At 38.6% G+C, this 20595-nt stretch overlaps 1 protein-coding gene across 2 annotated transcripts; it reads left to right on the top strand.

The window, feature by feature from the left end:
• Positions 1–680: 680 nt before the first annotated feature.
• On the top strand, positions 681–16746 carry NKAP (NFKB activating protein). Of its 2 annotated transcripts, none has more exons than XM_061137487.1 (9): positions 681–1215; positions 3836–3916; positions 5860–5930; positions 6234–6374; positions 8144–8207; positions 9604–9713; positions 9812–9887; positions 10947–11096; positions 16479–16746. In XM_061137487.1, exons 1-9 carry the CDS (start codon positions 830–832, stop codon positions 16651–16653), a joined length of 1254 nt encoding a protein of 417 aa, XP_060993470.1. In that variant the 5' UTR covers positions 681–829; the 3' UTR covers positions 16654–16746. The 2 variants fall into 2 exon arrangements, with proteins under 2 accessions (XP_060993470.1, XP_060993469.1); XM_061137486.1 differs by having other exon boundaries at positions 6231–6374.
• The last annotated feature ends 3849 nt before the right edge of the window (positions 16747–20595 follow it).

Raw genomic sequence — 20595 nt, 5'->3', positions numbered from 1 at the left:
CAGTGTCCTCCTATCTTTTTGCCTTATCATGCTGTTCATGGGGGTTCTCAAGGCAAGAATACTGAAGTGGTTTGCCATTCCCTTTTCCAGTGGACCACGTTTTGTCAATTTAGATAAATCCCCTTTAATTTGCTTGGAATTGGAAACAAAAAAACGGTGTGTGTGTTTGTTCCTCCTAAGTCACTTCAGTCATTTCCGACTCTTCGTGACACTATGGGCTGTAGCACGCCAGGTTCCTCGGTCCGTGGCATTCTCCAGGCAAGAATACTGGTGTGGGTTGCCATGCCCTCCTCCAGGGGATCTTCCCGACCCAGGGATGGACCCCACCTCTCTTATGGCTCCTGCACTGGCAGGTGGATTCTTTACCACTAGCGCCATCTAGGAACTCATACTTACATGTATACATACATAGACATACAATTGCTTATTTACTTACTTAGTTACACAGCTCATTGTTCATACAGCTGTTCAGTGACACGTGTCCTGTGGCCTGTCGTCCTCCCCTTTAGGTCTTTCAACTCAAAGATGAAAAAGGAACAGTCTCGTGTAGAGCTTAGACTTGAGCAGCCTCATTCGGAACCCGAAGGATGAGGGAACCTTGTTGCCCCACCGGCTTCTTTACACGGCTACACACATCCCGTCCCTGAGTCAGTAGGACCGCCTAGGTCTGGGGAAGGAATTTGCCGACGTACCCGGAACTGTTTCCAAGGTTTCCTCGGCTTCTGGCGGTGGTACGGCTGCGGGTCCTGGGAGCCAAGGCAACGGAGAATTTTCCCAGGCTCGCGCGAGCGCCCCCTTCACCTACGGATTCAGGGACCCAGCAATAGCGATGGCTCCGGTGTCTGGCTCCCGCAGCCCGGAGTGGGAGGCCTCGAGCTCCGGGGGGAAGCGTCGCAGTTCTTCGAAGAGCCCTAAGCCTAGCAAATCCTCTCGCTCCCCGCGCGGCCGCCGCTCTCGCTCGCGCTCTTGTTCTCGGTCCGGAGACCGGAATGGCCTCAGCCATCAGCTGAGTGGCTCCAGCCAAGGCTCCCGAAACCAGTCCTACCGTTCGCGCTCGCGGTCACGCTCTCGAGAGCGGCCCTCCGCACCTCGCGGCGCCCCTTTCGCTTCTGCCTCCTCGTCCGCCTATTATGGCGGCTACTCACGCCCCTACGGGAGCGACAAGCCGTGGCCTAGCCTCCTGGACAAGGAGAGGGAGGAGAGCTTGCGGCAGAAGTGAGTGAGACGAACGCACTTTCTTTCGCAAGCCCACCAGCCTTTAGAGTCCGATTTATCGTTCATTCCGCACCCGACTATTCGCATTTCGCTCTCTCTCCGTGACTTGCTCGCGTTTTCATCCCTTCCTTCAGTCCACCCACGATAACGCCTTATTCATCCCTTTCCATCGTTAGGTTTTTCGCTCATCCTCTGGCCCCTTCATCTAATGCCCTGGTCTCCCTCCCGCTACCCCTTCCAGCCTCCTGGCTTGTTGCGGGCATGGTCAAGAGCCTCGGACCTGCCGGAATTACAGCATTTACTTGGTTGTGTCGTTGTCATTAGTAATCACGTTTTCATTCCCCAGTAGACTGAGCCCTTGGAAGAGCCCAGTTTATTGATCACAAAATTTACAGTGCGGAGCACTTTGTAGGTGCGCAACCATTGCTTGTTGAATGATCAAACAGGTTTGAGACAATAGGATAAGTGAGTGGAGTTGTTTTGCAGCGACTTGGGAAAGGTTGAGATTTAAGGTTTAAATTGGAGGGGAGGAGAACCTCTGAAACAAGATGCTTGACTAAATGTAGGAAAAAATGATCTAAACTGTAAGGTTGGACTACATTGAGAAAGATCTTAAGCGGTCTCAATCTTGACCATGAAAAATGAGGTCAGATTGAGATCAGATCTCCTTTAATGACAGTGAGTATTGGAGAGGAAAATGAATAAGGAAAAAGGAAAAGAATTATAATTACTGTTTTGTAAGCTTTAATTTTTATTACTTAAAATAATCGAAGTATAGTAGATATACAGTGTTTTTAAGTTACCTGTGTACAATAATATAGTGATTCACTTTTTTTTATTGATTCACTGTTTTTAAAGGTTATACTTCATTTATAGCAATTATGTGCTTTGTAAGTCTTAATATCTAATGCTTATTGAGTGTTAAATTGTGTGTCAGGTACTGTACTGATCATACTGTATGTGTTTAAAAATACAAGAAATTAAAAAGTGTTAACAGGCATTGAGGGGCAGGTTAAGGTTTCAACAGTAGGGAGATAGCTTGAGTTTTTTCCTTCCAAAAGTGGGAGGCACTAAAGCCTAGTGATTAAAAGGACAGGCTCCAGAATCAGACTGCCTGAGTCTGAAGCCCTCCTTTGTTACTTAATACTTGTGTGACTTTGGGCAAGTTACTTAACCTCTCTGAGTTCCATTTCTTCCCCGTGTAAAAGGGAAAAATTAGCACAAAAGCTTTTTAGAGATGTAATGATTTAGTGCCTGAAACACAATAAATTGCCCTTAAGTGTTAGCTGTTAGTGTTTTGTGCATGGGAACAGAAACAGTAAAAACAGTCCTGAGTTAGGTTGGAGACCGACTTCTCCAAATTAAATTTTCCAGAAAGTTACCCCCAGGCCGTGTCCATCAAAAAGCATCCAGTTTCCATACTAGACATTCCTCACCAAAAGATGTCAGAATTCCTTGGATGAAATTTGCATTTGTACATTTAGAAGATAAATAATTTTAAAGTATCCATGAAGTCGGATGGCAGGAGGGATAAGAACTTTACTGCTTGGTCTTTTTAGCCTGTCAAGCATTCTTCATCCGGTATGTATGTATTCAAAGTTTAGTTATAAGTGTGTCCTCTGTTAGACTTTATGTTACTTCAAGTAGGAAACCTGAGTCTGACTCTGCACGATTATACCTTTTCCCCTGAATAAGGAAGAAAAAAATAATTTGTTTTAAAAAATCAAAAGGATTTTATTTCTCTAATAAGGTTCTTTTTTTAAACAAGTGGAGTCACAGCAGCTGAAGTTTGAAGAAGTAAACCTTAGTTTTTGTTGTGTATTGTTTGTGTATTTATAAGGAATATCAAAAATTAAGAGAAGAAATCACAAACATAAAATAATTTTGTCTTCCAAGGGTAGATAGAGAATTTACTCCTTTTTGAAAAAAGAATTAGGGGAAAAACAAAACAAACGCTATATCTCACTGAGTAAAGTTTTGTCAAATAAAATTTTTCTTTTACTTTCAGAGCTCCCTTTATTTTCTACTTCTAATGCTTCATTTTTATTTCCTTCATTAATTCCTGACTTTTTTAAAACGAAGGTTTGACCTTGTCCAAAGTAGAGAATTCTCTTTACTTTCATAAGGATACATAAACAAATGAAGTTATTTCCAAATGTAAGACCATTTTGGTCACATATTGCAGAAGATGAAATGAGCAGTTGGGAGCTGTGTGATGCATGTACTGGAATGACACACTGGACAGCCTCCCAGGCTGAATCTCTGGCCAGGCCTATCGGGCTGTCCGTAGTCTGTACTATTTGATAGAACATCAGATACATTAGAACATTAGATCCTAATGTTGAGTTAGATACTAATGTTGAGCTTACTTTTAAAAAAAAAATTTTTTTGCCACCTCTTGTGGCATGCGGGATCTTAGTACCTGAACCAGGGATCAAACCTGTATCACCTGCAGTGGTAGCACAGTGTCTTAAACACTGGACTGGCAGGGAAGTTCCTGAGTTTAAACCAAGTTTTATTAGTTTAAAGTTTAAAATGTAGAGGGAAAACAGGACTTAACTGGACCCCTTTGAATCTTATAATACATTTAGGAAACAGTTTACCTGCCTATCTCTTCTAGGAGACTAAGTGAGAGAGAGAGGATTGGAGAATTGGGAGCTCCTGAAGTGTGGGGACTTTCTCCAAAGAATCCAGAACCAGAGTAAGTGATTAAAAAATACATCTTTTATATGGCAGAAACCAACACAATATTGTAAAGCAATTATCCTTCAATTAATAAAAATAAATTTTAAATATATATACATATACAGTTTAAATGCAACATTTGTTTAAATCCAGAGTCTATGGTCAAAATTTTTGTTAAGTGAAGAACTTGAACTACAGTTCTTTTTTTCCCTCTTGTGATTTATGCTATTCTCTGCCTTGAGTTTTAAAAACATTAAACATACCTTAGGATTAAAACATGCTCCTAGTGGATTTTAGCATGCTGATTGTTCTCTTTAAATTATAATTCATGGGATGCTAATTTCCTATTCATAGAAGGGTTCAGTGTTGAAACAAATACATTAATATTATTTTGAATTATTTTTTCTCAATCCAGTAACTGATTAAATGTCAGACATTAGCATTACAAAGTTTTTAAAAATGAATATACTGAGTCAGTATTATTAAAGGCCTAATGCTTTTTTCTTTTCCTTATTTTTTTTTTCCTCTGTGTTGTCATTGTTCAGTCATGTCCAGCTCTTTGCAACCCTATAGACTGTGGCTTTTCTCTCTTTGGTGCCATTCAGAAGCTGCATCTACCCTCTGCTCTATTTCTGTGTTTTCTTGAGACAAGATGCTTGACCGGTAAACCTGTAATTTGCGACAGGGTGATAAAGCATTATTATCTGAAAGTTCTTTTTTCTTCTTAAAAAACTGTTATTTTTTTCCCCACCCCCTATTATTTTTTGAGATATATTTGACATACAATATTAGTTTCAGGCATGTTATAACATGATGATTCAATATTTGTATATATTGCAAAATGATCACCATAGTAAGTCTAGTTAGCATCCGTCACCATATATAGTTATAAAAAGTTTTTTCTTGTGATGAGAACTTCTAAGATTTACTTTCTTATCACCTGTCAGATATGCAATACAGCATTATTAACTGCAGTTGCCATGCTGTACATCACATCCCCATGACTTATTTTATAACTGGAAGTTTGTACTTCTTGATCCCCGTCATGTGTTTTACCCATGCTCTGCCCCCACCTTCTGTGCTCTGGCAACCATCAGTCTGTTCTCTGTATCTGTGGTGTGGTGGTTTTTTGTTTTTTAGATTTCACATATAAGTGAGATCATGTGTTATCATTCTCTGTTTGACATTTCATTTAGCAAATGCCCTCACAGGCTGTCCATGTTGAAAATGGCAAGCTTCATTCTTTTTTAAAGATAAATAATATTCTGTTGTGGGGTATGCGTGTGTGTTTCTCATAGTTCCTTTATCCATTCATACATTCATAGATATTTGGTTGTTTTAACATTTTGGCTATTGTAAATAATGCTGCAGTGAGCATGAGAGTCCAGATATCTCTTTGAGATATTGATTTCAGTTCTATCAGATATATATCCAGAAATGAGATTGTTAGGTGATAATGGAAGTTCAATTTTTAATTTCTTGAAGAACCTCCATTCTGGATTCTATAATAGCTGTACCATTTTATATTCTCACTGAGTGTAAGTGTTCCCTCTTTTCCATATTCTCACCAACAGTTGTTATCTTTTGTCTTTTTGATAACATTCATCCAAACAGGTGTGAAGTGATATCTCATTGTGGTTTTTATTTGCATTTCCCCAATGATTAATGATGTTGAACATCTCTTCATTACCTATTGGCCATCTGTGTGTCTTCTTTGAAAAAATGTCTATTCAGATCCTCTGCCTATTTGTAAAATTACATCATTTTTTGGTTTTGGGGTTATTTTTAAATATTAATCCCTTCTCAGATATGATTTGCAAATGGTTTCTCTCATTCAGTCCATGCTGCAGTCCCCAGGGTTGCCAAAGAGTCAGACACAACTGAGCGACTGAACAACAACAGTCAGTAGGTTGCCTTTAACACTCTTCTGATTCTTACTACCATTTTCTTTAAATTCAGCTCTGATGAACATACACCAGTAGAGGATGAAGAGCCAAAGAAAAGCACCAGTTCAGCTTCTACTTCAGAAGGTATTTTTTTAATTGAGAGCTTTTTTATTGAGAAATTAAAAAAAATACATTTATAAATAGTTGAACATTAGACTTTACTTTTACTCAAATTGCCTGTCATCATTTCCTTTTCAGTATTTCAAATACAATAAAATTGATACTCAGAAATACTTCTGATACTTGTATATGTATGGCTGAGTCCCTTTGCTGTTCACCTGAAACTATCACAGCATTGTCAATTGGCTATACCCCAGTACAAAATAAGTTTTTTTTTTTTAAATTTTAAAATTTAGAAGTAATTTTTATTTTTATTTTATGTAGAAGAAAAGAAGAAGAAGAAGAAGAAGTCTAGTCATTCAAAAGAAAGATCCAAGAAAAGGAGGAAGAAAAAATCATCTAAAAGAAAACACAAGAGGTATTCTGATGATAGTGACAGCGACTCTGATTCTGACACAGACTCCAGTGGTAAGAAAGCCAATATCATTCTGCCCGCCTTACTTCAAAACTAGTTTTACTTCTTAAAGTTTATTTTACTTTTATTTATTTTTGGCTGTGCTGGATCTTCGTTCCTACGTGGGGGCTTTCTCTAGTTGTGGCAGGTGGAGGCTATTGTTCGTTGCAGTACACAGGCTTCTCATTGCAGTGGCTTCTCTTGTTGTGGAGCTCAGGCTCTAGAGCATGCAGGCTCAGTGGTTGTGGCACATGGACTTAGTTGTTCCCTGGCAAGTGGGATTTTCCTGGACCAGGGATTGAACCCTTTTCCCCTGCATTGGCAGGCGGATTCTTAACCACTGGACCACCAAGGAAGTCCAAAGCTTATGCTAGAAAAAGGTTCTTTAAAATAATAACCAGGAGTTTTGAACATGCACTGACTTTGTGTGGGGCACCCTGCTAAGTGCCTGATAGGCATTATTGCTGTTTAATCCACACAGTCACTGTTGGACACATCTTAGAGTTGGGGAGGCAGAGGACCTGAGCAGGTTACAAGTACTGCTCGTACCCAAGGTCACACAGTTGGGATTCAGAGCTAAGTGGTGTGACTCCAGAGTGGCTGTGTGTAGCTGCACAAGGCCTGTGGCACCGAACCAGGTTGGGGTCAGTCTGTGAGATGTGTGGTGCCAAACCAGGCCACCGGGGGCTGCATCAGCCCAGTGGAGCATCTCTTTTGTGAGATTCTCACACTCAGCGGTCAGCTTTGTGCGATTTTCAAAGAGACACAACATAGGGGACCCTTCAGGCCAGCAGTTGATTTCTAGAAGACACTTCCTGTGGGGTTGCATCACAACAAAGCCGTCTTTTGGTGCCCTCCCATGGCTGGTGATTGACAGAGGGTACCTCCTCTGAGGTCACATTTCTGTGGATTTCTCATCACAGGTACCCTGTCACTCTCCTGCAGCGTCCTGTGTGTCCTGAGAGTGACTTTCATCTCCTCATATTGCACATCCTTTCTCCTGACTCTGCCATGTGGTACAGAATCCAGCTGCCTACAGTGCCAGTCTCTCCTTGCATGCGGCTTGGCTTACTCACTGCATGGATGAACGTGCATTACTTTTGTAATAAAACTGACTTAGAAAGAACTAGCTTAAGAGTCACTTTTTCACAGTCAACCATTCCTCACCCACCCTCTCCAAACCAGCCTGATGGTGATACTCCTCTGTGCGCCCAGAACACTGCCCCCTACTTCCCTGTCACTCAGATTCTACTGACCCCCTTCCCTCTGTGTTCCACTAGACTGAGCTCCTGGAAAGCATCCCCCCAAACACACACATCATGAAGATACTCAAACATCCAGAAAAGTGAAGGGAGTAGTGTCATTAATGCCATATACATTGCTTGTCACTCAGGTGTACCATCTGTTAGCATTTTGACATGTTTGCTTCAAATATGGATTTTTATTGTTGTTGTTGATATATTCGAGGTAAATTACAAATATCACACTGCCACCCTAAATATCTTTGTGTCCATCTTTAAACAATAAGGACATTTTCCTATCTAATCACAATACTATTATCTCATGCAATCAAGTTAGTAATAATACCCTATAGAACCAAATGCTTAGTGCAACTTTAATTTCTGTGTCCCTCATTCCTTGTACATTTCCTAACAGTAGATGTTTGAATGAATTAAATTCTCTGTAACAACAAATAGAAGAGTTATAAGGTATTTATCTACTCAAAAGTATTAAGGTTTTAGAGTTAAAATTTTTTAAAATTGTAATATGCTTTAATTTGCAGATGAAGATACAAAAAGGAGAGCAAAGAAAGCCAAGAAAAAGGAAAAGAAGAAGAAACGCAGATCGTTGGTTTTTTTCTTTAATTTTTATTATGGAAAATTTCAAAAATATATACAATTACATAAACTGGTATAATGAACTTCTGTGTAACCATCACTCAGCTTGAACAATTATCAGCTTATTGACAGTCTCTGCTGTCCACCCCCACTGTTATTTTGAAACTGGTCCCAGATATCATTTCATCCATAAAGCTGCAAGTTTCTCTAAAAGATAGTCATTCTTTAAAAAAAAAAGCACAATACTATTAATCCACATAAAATATTTAATAATAATTCTTCATTCAGATCTCAGCAGTTTTTGAATAGTTTCCTCAAATTAGAATCTAAACAATGTACATGAATTGTGATTGGTTGATAGGTCTTTTTCATCTCTTTAAATAGATAGCTTTCCCTTCCCTTTTTGTTCCTGCAGTTTAGTTCTAGAGGAAACAATGTCATTTGCCCTGGAGAGTTTCCTGCAGTGTGGATTTTGCTGGTTGTATTCTTACGGTGTCCTTTTAACATGCTTTCGGTCTTATATTTCCTGTAGATTGATAGTTAGGTCTAGACACTTGATAAGGTTCAGATTTGAGTTTTTGGTAGTACTTCATAAGTAGTACTGTGTACTTCCAGCAGGAGACAGATAATGTCTGGTCATTTCATTTTGACATATTAACCTGCATCAGTAGTCTTTGTTTAGGTCCCTTCATTAGGGATTGCAAAATGATTCTTCATTTATTAGGTAAAATAATTCTATATGAGAAGCCTACCATCATTAACTGTTTGGTTACCCTGGAGTATAGTTGGTATAGGAAGGGTGGAATAATTGCTTACTTGTTTTATGAGTTTTCAAAATAATGAGTTGAGGTTTTTTGATGTTTTTATCATCATGAGCCCAAGGATTCAAACATATTTGATGTATTTTAATCCATTATACTGAAAATTACTGATGTTCAAATTGATAAGCACTGTTTTCTTAAACTGCTTTATTTCTGCTATCTTTCTACAACATGAGAACTATATTTTATTGTTCCCTTGAAAGTGAAAGTGTTTGTCACTCAGTCTTATCTGACTCTTTGCGACCCCATGGACTGTAGCCCGCCAGGCTCCTCTGTCCATGGAATTCTCCGGGCAAGAGTACTGGATTGGGTTGCCATTCCCTTCTCCAGGGGATCGTCCCAACCCTGGAATTGAACCTGGGTCTCCTGCATTGCAGGCAGATTCTTTACCGTCTGAGCCAGCTTATAGTGAAACATGATTTGGTTAAATAAGTTAAAATTTTTAATACAAATTCTTCTCTAACACATTTGAATAAGCTGAGCATCCAAATCATTTCAATCAGTCTTTCATTGCCTTGAAAAAGTAAGATGCCCTTTAGCCTGGGAACATTAAATCAATTTATATCAAATTATAATCAATGCAGGAAGAAATATAAGAAAAAGAAGTCTAAGAAGAGCAGAAAAGATTCCAGTGACTCAAGTTCTAAAGAGTCCCAAGAAGAGTTTCTGGAGAATCCCTGGAAGGATCGATCAAGTAGGTTCTTCTGATAGACTTTGATTTCAGAACAAATAAAACACTGAATTAACTGATTAGTCAAAATGTGAATATGTTTCTGAATATCTTTCCTGCAGAACCTGAAGAACCCTCAGATTTGATTGGCCCAGAGGCTCCCAAAACACTTGCCTCTCAAGATGATAAACCTCTGAAGTAAGTAAGAGCATGTTTATAATCTCTAAAGTGCCTTCCCAAAAGTATGGTCCTAACTTACTCTTCCAAGTATATCTTTCACTACTCCCTTATTTAGACCCAAAGTTTCTATGCACTTTTACCTTACTTCTTCCTCCAACATGCCTTCCCTTCTTTTCCCAGTCCTGGTTTCTTCACTAACCCCAATTCCTTCCTGTTAAAATCCTTAACATTTCTCAAAGCCCCTCAAAGGAGGGGCATGTGCTGATTCCCAATACCTTCCTTCCACAGGTAGGTGTGATTTCCTACCCCTCTTTAATCCTTTAGTACTCACAGCATTTTATTTTGTGCATTGTAATATATATTCTACATTGTATTAGTGTTATATCCTTATTAATACATAAATTCCACAAGAACAGAGATTATTTTTACTGTATATTACAAGCTTTGAGTTTAATAGATACGAAGAATTTAGTGAATTGAATGAAGGGGTGGTAGTTTTTGTTTTTTGTTTTTAAAATTTTTTCTTCAAGTGTATTAGGTCTTAGTTGTAGCATTTGGGGTTTAGTTCCCTGACCAGGGATCGAACCCAGGCCCCCTGCACTGGGAACGTGGAGTCTTAGCTATTGGACCACCAGGGAAGTTCCAGGATGGTAGTTTTCAAAGTCCCCTTGAATGAAAGTTAATAGAGAACTGTTACTGTATAGCATTATTATTGGCTATAAGTCTAAAAATGTTAATTTGAGATATATTATTTCTCTACTTTGTATTTAAAGGGAAAAGGAATTCACTGGAGGCAGAAGCAATAAAGACAACAGCTGTAGGGAAAATTGATCCATAATTGTAAACCATGAATACATGCTCACTAGCATCAGTCCTTTTATTCTTCCAAAGTATCTCTGCATTTCTGGGTTAGTAATATAGGTCACAGTGCAGTGTTCCCTAATTAAATTAAGATAATTTACATAAGGCTTCCCAGCCTGCTACCCAGCAACTGTTATTCCTACTGTTTTCTGAGAGAAATGTTTTTTGTGCTTTCTTTTATAATGAACCTTTTCTTAATTCTATATTACTTTGTAGCTATGGCCATGCTCTGTTACCCGGTGAAGGTGCAGCTATGGCTGAATATGTAAAAGCTGGAAAACGTATCCCACGAAGAGGTGAAATTGGCTTGACAAGTGAAGAAATTGCATCATTTGAATGTTCAGGCTATGTAATGAGTGGCAGCAGGTATGTTCTTGGCAATGAGGTCAGTTTCCTTTATAACTACCAAAATTATATTTTGGTGATAGATTTTCATTAAGTGCCCATTTCTAACGAAAGGTAGAGTATAAATGGTGGTTTGTTATTGGTTTTATTGGTATAAATATAGTTGTCTAAAATTCCAAATAGGTATGCAACTCAGTTGTATCTCCAGCTTCAAAGAATTAGGCTTTCCAGTGTCCTTTTCTAGTTCATAGTTTGATACAGATAGTTTATCTTCTGGAGGAGATAGTTAAATTCAGTTACTTATCAGTGCCCCATGAGCAGTGTGGCATTCTGGTAGTTAAGAAAGCATTTTCATAAGACAGTAAAAGTTTCTGAGTGTGCCTCTAGTTTTCTGTGGAGAACGTGAACTCTCTAGTCCTCTGGACACTGAGAATGAAGAATGAAAAAGGATATGACAGAGGTCAGTTTCAGCGTGAGAAAAGGAATATAAAATGGGGAAGAAAAAGCAAAATACCGGGAAGAACAAGGAGAGTGAACTAATAGTGTTTCAATACCAAGATCAAGCTGAATTTTAAAACTTCATAAACTTTTAAAAGTGGGCATATATTTGCACGACCCCTGAAGCATCTTCAGAATCTTGGAATTCTGAGGACTGACATTTGAAAACATTATATCTAAGAACCAATAAGACAAGAAAAAGAAATGAGAGGCACAAGAATTGGAACAAAGGATGTAACGCTGTCACTTTTTGTGAATGATAGAAAATCCTGGACTTCCCTGGTGGTCCAGGGGTTTAAGAATCCACCCTGCAATGCAGGGAACATGGGTTTAATCCCTGATCTGGGAAGATTCCACATGACTTGGGGCAACTAAGCCTGTGCACCACAAATACAGAGCCCGAGCTCTAGAACCCGGGAACTGCAACTACTGAAGCCCGAGAGCCTAGAGCCTGTGCTTCACAATGAGAGAGGCCACCACAATGAGAAGGCTAAGCACCAGAGAAAGCCCACGTGCGGCAACGAAGACCCAGCACAGCCAAAAATAAAATAATTAACTTAAAGAAAATCCTAAGGAATCCTCAGATGAATTATAAATAACAGGAATGTTTAACAAATGGTTAGATATAAAGTTAATATACAAAAATCAATTGCATTTCTGTGTACCAGCAACAAACAACTAGAAAATATAATTAAATGAAAGGAAAACATTTATAACAGTATCATCAGAGACTATGAAGGACTTAGGAGTAAATCTTAACAAAAGAAGTCTAAGATCTTTACAGGCAAAACTATAAAACACGAGACATTTAGTAAGACCTAAATAAATGGAGAGATACCATGTTCATGAATAGGAGGGCAATACTGTAGAGTTATCAGTTCTTGCAAAATTAAAATGTTAGACTAAAGGGCCAAGAGCAGCCATCTCATTTCTGAAGAAGAGCAGGAAGGTGATTTTTCCTACTGATATGAGGGCTTATTATGAAGCTTGCAGCACTTCACTTCAGAAAGAGTGGGGAAACAAATGAACTGTTCAGTGGAATAAAATACAGAGCCTGGTAGAGTTATGCATGTATGGAACTTCATTACATGAAAGAGCTGCTTTCTCCAATCAGTGGGGAAAGAAGGAACTAGGCAGTAAATGGAGCAGGAAGAAAATGGTTACCTGTATGGAGAAAAATGTAAGTAGAACCCTTTATCACTATATTTACAGTCTGAGCTACCAGGGAAGTCTAGAACCCTTTATCACTATATTTAAAAGTCAGTGCAGCTAGGTTATGGACTTAAATGTCAAAAACAACTTCATTATGCTTAGTATAGAATATGAACAGTTACCTATTAGATCTTGGGGTGGGGAAGTATTTCTTAAAGAAAACCAAAAAATGCACCAACCACACAATAATATATTAATAACTTTACCTGAGGTAAAAGCAAGAACTTTTGTTCATCAGAACATCTTAAAATAAGTGAAAAGACAAGTTCCAAGCTGGGATAAGATCTTGTAATACACAAAACTGATAAAGAGTTAGTACTGAGAGTATTTAAAGAATTTCTGTAAACAAAAGGAAAGTGAGAAAAATGACACAGGCATTTGTCAGAAGAAAAAAATATAGGGCTACACATAAAAAGATGTTCATGATCTTGATCAGATCATGAACTCTTTATTGCCAACTTCAGACTTAAATTGAAGAAAGTGGGGAAAACCACTAGACCATTCAGGTATGACCTAAATCAAATCCCTTATGACTATACAGTGGAAGTGAGAAATAGATTTAAGGGACTAGATCTGATACACAGAGAGGCTGATGAACTATGGACGGAGGTTTGTGACATTGTACAGGAGACAGAGATCAAGACTATCCCCATGGAAAAGAAATGCAAAAAAGCAAAATGGCTGTCTGAGGAGGCCTTACAAACAGCTGTGAAAAGAAGAGAAGTGAGAAGCAAAGGAGAAAAGAAAAGATATACCCATTTGAATGCAGAGTTCCAAAGAATAGCCAGGAGAGATAAGAAAGCCTTCCTCAGCGATCAATGCAAAGAAATAGAGGAAAACAATAGAATGGGAAAGACTAGGGATCTCTTCAAGAAAATTAGAGATACCAAGGGAACATTTCATGCAAAGATGGGTTAGATAAAGGACAGAAATGGTATGGACCTAACAGAAGCAGAAGATACTAAGAAGCGGTGCAAGAATACACAGAACTGTATGAAAAAGATCTTCACAACCCAGATTATCACGATGGTCTGATCACTCCCACTCAGCTAGAGCCAGACATCCTGGAACGTGAAGTCAAGTGGGTCTTAGGAGCATCACTATGAACAGAGCTAGTGGAGGTGATGGAATTCCAGTTGAGCTATTTCAAATCCTGAAAGATGATGCTGTGAAAGTGCTGCCCTCAATATGTCAGCAAATTTGGAAAACTCAGCAGTGGTCACAGGACTGGAAAAGGTCAGTTTTCATTCCAATCCCTAAGAAAGGCAATGCCAAATAATGCTCAAACTACCACACAATTGCACTCATCTCACACACTAGTAAAGTAATGCTCAAAATTCTCCACGCCAGACTTCAGCAATACGTGAACCTAGAACTTCCAGATGTTCAAGCTGGTTTTAGAAAAGGCAGAGGAACCAGAGATCAAATTGTCAACATCCTCTGGATCATCGAAAAAGCAAGAGAGTTCCAGAAAAACATCTATTTCTGCTTTATTGACTATGCCAAAGCCTTTGACTGTGTGGATCACAATAAACTGTGGAAAATTCTGAAGGAGATGGGAATACCAGTCCACCTGACCTGCCTCCTGAGAAACCTGTATGCAGGTCAGGAAGCAACAGTTAGAACTGGACATGGAACAACAGACTGGTTCCAAATCAGGAAAGGAGTACCTCAAGACTGTATATTGTCACCCTGCTTTTTTAACTTCTATGCAGAGTACATCATGAGAAATGCTGGGCTGGATGGAGCACAAGCTGGAATCAAGATTGCTGGGAGAAATATCAGTAACCTCAGAGATGCAGATGACACCACCCTTAAGGCAGAAAGTGAAGAAGAACTAAAGAGCCTCTTGATGAAAGTGAAAGAGGAGAGTGAAAAAGTTGGCTTAAAGCTCAGCATTCAGAAAACTAAGATCATGGCATCTGGTCCTATCACTTCATGGCAAATAGATGGGGAAACAGTGGCTAACTTTATTTTTCTGGGCTCCAGAATCACTGCAGATGGTGATTGCAGCTATGAAATTAAAAGACGCTTACTCCTTGGAAGGAAAGTTGTGACCAACCTAGACAGCATATTAAAAAGCAGAGACATTACTTTGTCAACAAAGGTCCGTCTAGTCAAGGCTATGGTTTTTCCAGTGGTCATGTATGGATGTGAGAGTTGGACTATAAAGAAAGCTGAGCACAGAAGGATTGATGCTTTTGAACTGTGGTGTTGGAGAAGACTCTTGAGAGTCCTTTGGACTGCAAGGAGATCCAACCAGTCCATCCTAAAGGAGATCAGTCCTGAATGTTCATTGGAAGGACTGATGTTGAAGCTGAAACTCCAATACTTTGGCCACCTGATGCGAACAGCTGACTCATTTGAGAAAACCCTGATGCTGGGGAAGATTGAGGGCAGGAGGAGTAGGGGACGACAGAGGGTGAGATGGTTGGATGGCATCACTGACTCAGTGGACATGGGTTTGGGTAGACTCCGGCAGTTTGTGATGGATAGGAGGCCTGGCATGCTGCAGTCCATGGGGTCGCAAAGAGTCAGACACAACTGAGTAACTGAACTGAACTGAACTGAAAAAGATGTTCATTATCATTGGAAATGGAAATCAAGTTATGGACATATGGTTTTACACCCATTCAATAGAAGTTCAAAGTTCTAATAACTGCAAGCATTTGATAAGATGTGTGTCTATATGATCTCTTAAGTATTGCTAGTGGTGGTATACATTAGAAAACAGTCTGATGTTGTCTTGGAAAGTTGAGCATTCACGTATTTTATGACCAAGCAATTCCATACCTGTACCCAAGAGGATCTTTCCCATGTACTGGGAGATGTGTATATGGATGTTTACCACAGCATCATTCATCTAGCACTTTCTGTTCCAGATCAATTCCTCTACTCACTGTACCCTGAGCAAACTAAGTACATTGTCATCTCCTTGACTCCTTGACCTGCCACTCCCCCACCTTCACACTAACCTGAAATGAGTCTCCCCTCTTCACCTTACTCAGTTCGCTCTGTTTTTCTAGGCATAGTTCAAGCTTTCTATAATTGATTGTGTAGGTTTGCGTACATACACATAAAAGCAGCAGGTTTTCGTGGAGTTTTTCTTCTAAATAAGCAGACCTTTTGAAGATGATCTAAGAGTTTCCCTCTGCCTCAGAGCCTATACTTTCCTGATTTGGCCCTTGGGCTAAAATCCCTTCTTTCTTTTCTGTGAGCTGCTACTGGATTCTAAGGAAGTTAAATCCACCCACAAAACATCCAAAATTCAGTTGTAGATTTAAACCTAGTTCTTTTGGTTATAGGATAAATTAGAACTCTGAAGAAGTTCCACCAGCTAGATGACAACTTAAATTTTATCTGTCCTACTATCAAGTCTGCATACTACTTAGGAAGTTTAATAATTTGCCTGTTTGCTTGTCTTACTGGAAACAACAGAACTAGACTTATGCCCTTAGAATTTGAAATTAATAACTTCACTCTACTGACAGAACCTCAGAGATCATTATTTACATACTAGAAATTAATCAAAGGACATGTCAGCGCATAAAATGAATGATTGTTGGAAAATCTAGAGAAAGTTTCTATTTGTCAGCATTTTAAATTGACCACTCTGTATTAGGAAAGGATTAGTGAGGAAACACTATGAGAATAATTACTGATAAATTAAGCCAAAAATACAATTATCTCCAGGCATCGCCGAATGGAAGCTGTGCGTCTGCGAAAAGAAAACCAGATCTATAGTGCTGATGAGAAGAGAGCCCTTGCATCCTTTAACCAAGAAGAGAGACGAAAGAGAGAAAACAAGATCTTGGCCAGTTTTCGAGAGATGGTATACAGGAAAACTAAAGGGAAAGAGGACAAATAAGGATTTCCTGATTGTTCATCAGACGTTTTTAACAACAAAAAAGAAAGTTTGGGTTCCATATATACACACACAAAAAGATTATGATCTGAAAAAGCTTTACAGTGCTACTGTGCCTTCTATTTATTTCTTTGAGTCCTATAAAAAAAAGCTGCGTATTGATATAACTTTAGCAAGCTCTTTGGGTTATTTTGGATTAACCAAAACAACTTTCTGGTTTAAAAATCCAAATCATGAGTGAAATTCTACTGTGTTGGGGGAGGAGACATTGAGAGAAAATGCTGGTGAAATGAGGAACTGAACTCTTATATTATGGGACAGTGCTGCCATGAGTTCTACATGATGCCCACCCCAACTGAACTTGTGGGAAGTTATCGTTCCTCTATGTTGACTGTCATAAAGGGACTTGATAGAAACATACAGGAGGCCACTTTTGTTAACAGAAAGAAGGCATGGCTGAACAAAAGAAAATCTAGAATTTGAAGATTGACTTGTATATTACAATATGTTGTCTGCTCTGGAAATAATGTATTTTGATTGTAGTCCCTACCTCCACCCCCAAACCAACCAACAAACCAAACAGCAAACTAACCCACAGACTTACTGAATTGAAAATATGAACATTAGGTTTAAAATTCTTAACAGGTTACCTAAGAATGGCTCTTTCAAATATAAAATATTGGGAAGTCTGTTCTGTAAATGGAAGTACATTATTTCCATCTGAACTGTGTTTAGATCATCATTTGAACACTGTAAATGAATAGGAATCAATAATAATCAGGAGTTTAATAAGGAAAAATACGTGAATTATTGCTTTAACTTCATGTGTCATAAGGATGAAGATAATGTGATATTAAAAATGTTTTTAACTCTGTACTTCATGTAACATGCAGATTTCATTTTATTTTTTTTTTCATTTATTTTTATTAGTTGGAGGCTAGTTACTTTAATATTGTAGTGGTTTTTGCCATACATTGACATGAATCAGCCATGGATTTACATGTGTTCCCCATCCTGATCCCCCCCTCCCACCCCCCTCCCCATCCCATCCCTCTGGGTCATCCCAGTGCACCAGCCCCAAGCACTTGTCTCATGCATCCAACCTGGACTGGTGATCTGTTTCACACTTGATAATATACATGTTTCGATGCTGTTCTCTCAGATCATCCCACCCTCGCCTTCTCCCATAGAGTCCAAAAGTCTGTTCTATACATCTGTGTCTCTTTTTCTGTCTTGCATGTGGGGTTATTGTTGCCATCTTTCTAAATTCCATATATATGTGTTAGTATACTGTATTGGTGTTTATCTTTCTGACTCTCTTCACTCTATATAATGGGCTCCAGCTTTATCCATCTCATTAGAACTGATTCAAATGTATTCTTTTTAATGGCTGAGTAATATTCCATTGTGTATATGTACAACAACTTTCTTATCCATTCGTCTGCTGATGGGCATCTAGGTTGCTTCCATGTCCTGGCTATTATAAACAGTGCTGTGATGAACATTGGGGTACACGTGTCTCTTTCAGTTTTGGTTTCCTCGGTGTGTATGCCCAGTAGTGGGATTGCTGGGTCATATGGCAGTTCTATTTCCAGTTTTTTAAGGAATCTCCACACACTTCTCCATAGTGGCTGTACTAGTTTGCATTCCCACCAATAGTGTAAGAGGGTTCCCTTTTCTCCACACCCTCTCCAGCATTTATTGCTTGTAGACTTTTGGATAGCAGCCATTCTGACTGGCGTGAAGTGGTACCTCATTGTGGTTTTTATTTGCATTTCCCTGATAATGAGTGATGTTGAGCATGTTGAGGTTTTCTATGTAGAGGATCATGTCATCTGCAAACAGTGAGAGTTTTACTTCTTCTTTTCCTATCTGGATTCCTTTTATTTCTTTTTCTGCTCTGATTGCTGTGGCCAAAACTTGCAAAACTATGTTGACTAGTAGTGGTGAGAGTGGGCACCCTTGTCTTGTTTCTGACTTTAGGGGAAATGCTTTCAATTTTTCACCATTGAGGATGTTTGCTGTGGGTTTGTCATATAAAGCTTTTATTATGTTGCAGTATGTTCCTTCTGTGCCTGCTTTCTGGAGTTTTTATCATAAATGGATGTTGAATTTTGTCAGAGGCTTTCTCTGCATCTGTTGAGATAATCATATGGTTTTTATCTTTCAATTTGTTAATGTAGTGTATTACATTGATTGATTTGCGGATATTGAAGAATCCTTGCGTTCCTGGGATAAAGCCCACTTGGTCATGATGTATGATCTTTTTAAGATGTTGTTGGATTCTGTTTGCTAGAATTTTGTTAAGGATTTTTGCATCTATGTTCATCAGTGATATTGGCCTGTAGTTTTCTTTTTTTGTGGCATCTTTGTCAGGTTTTGGTATCAGGGTGATGGTGGCCTCATAGAATGAGTTTGGAAGTTTGCCTTCTTCTGCAATATTCTGGAAGAGTTTGAGTAAGATAGGTGTTAGCTCTTCTCTAAATTTTTGGTAGAATTCAGCTGTGAAGCCATCTGGTCCTGGGCTTTTGTTTGCTGGAAGATTTCTGATTACAGTTTCGATTTCCTTGCTTGTGATGGGTCTGGTTCAGTTTTGGAAAGTTACACTTTTCTAAGAACTTGTCCATTTCTTCCAAGTTGTCCATTTTATTGGCATAGAGCTGCTGGTAGTAGTCTCTTATGATCCTTAGTATTTCAGAGTTATCTGTTGTGATCTCTCCATTTTCATTTCTAATTTTGTTGATTTGGTTCTTCTCCCTTTGTTTCTTAATGAGTCTGGCTAATGGTTTGTCAATTTTATTTACCTTTTCAAAAAACCAGCTTTTAGCTTTGTTGATTTTTGCTATGGTCTCTTTTGTTTCTTTTGCATTTATTTCTGCCCTAATTTTTTAAGATTTCTTTCCTTCTACTAACCCTAGGGTTCTTCATTTCTTCCTTCTCTAGTTGCTTTAGGTGTAGAGTTAGGTTATTTATTTGACTTTTTTCTTGTTTCTTGAGGTAAGCCTGTAATGCTATGAACCTTCCCGTTAGCACTGCTTTTACAGTGTCCCATAGGTTTTGGGTTGTTGTGTTTTCATTTTCATTTGTTTATATGCATATTTTGATTTCTTTTTTGATTTCTTCTATGAGCAGATTTCATTTTAAACATTCTTAAACTTTTCAGTTTATTTTTTACATCTGTCATTCAGGTTAACTTCTCACTTTATCACTTTTTTATGGCTACTATTGACTTTTGACTTTGGGAAAAATGAAAAATTCTGGGACTATGAGATCATGATCTTTTTTTTCCCTTCCCTCCTTTTGTTCAAGTTTAGTTGTTAAGACATAGGAGGGAAGCAGGGAGGGGATAGTAGAAGTTTTGGCTGTTTTTGTTAAGGTTGTTTTGAACTGCATTATTATGTGCCTAAGATAAGTTTAAATTATCTGAATGATAGGGAATTTCAGGCTCTGCTGTTATAAAATGCCCTCTCTCCTTATAAGCTAACTTCCCAGATGACTCAGATGGTAAAGAGTCTGCCTGCAATGCAAAAGACCTGGGTTCGATCCCTGGGTCAGGACGATCCTCTGGAGAAGGAAATGGCAACCCACTCCAGTATTATATTAGTTGAAAGTATTTTTTTTAAGTTTTAAAACAGTGAAAGTATACTTGATATACTTTATTAAAGTATAGATTAAAAATTTACTACTTAACATATATTCTAGGAAAATGTCTACGTTTAACCCAGTTAATGAACTAAACAGCCAGTTGGCATGTGGCAACATTTATGATGACTGAATTTGAAGTGATTGTGATTTATCATCTTTGTTGCCTAGCCTAATATATCTATTATTTCCGAAAGTTGAAACTAGGTCCCAAATTTGTGAGTCATAATCTGTCCATTTCCCTGTGTGATAAAATGTAAATTTTTATTTCCCATCTAAAAATTTTATTCTCAGGAATTCCCC

Source organism: Dama dama, chromosome X (assembly GCF_033118175.1).
Source record: "Dama dama isolate Ldn47 chromosome X, ASM3311817v1, whole genome shotgun sequence".
Lineage (NCBI taxonomy): Eukaryota > Metazoa > Chordata > Mammalia > Artiodactyla > Cervidae > Dama > Dama dama.
This window is presented reverse-complemented; position numbering and strand designations above follow the sequence as displayed.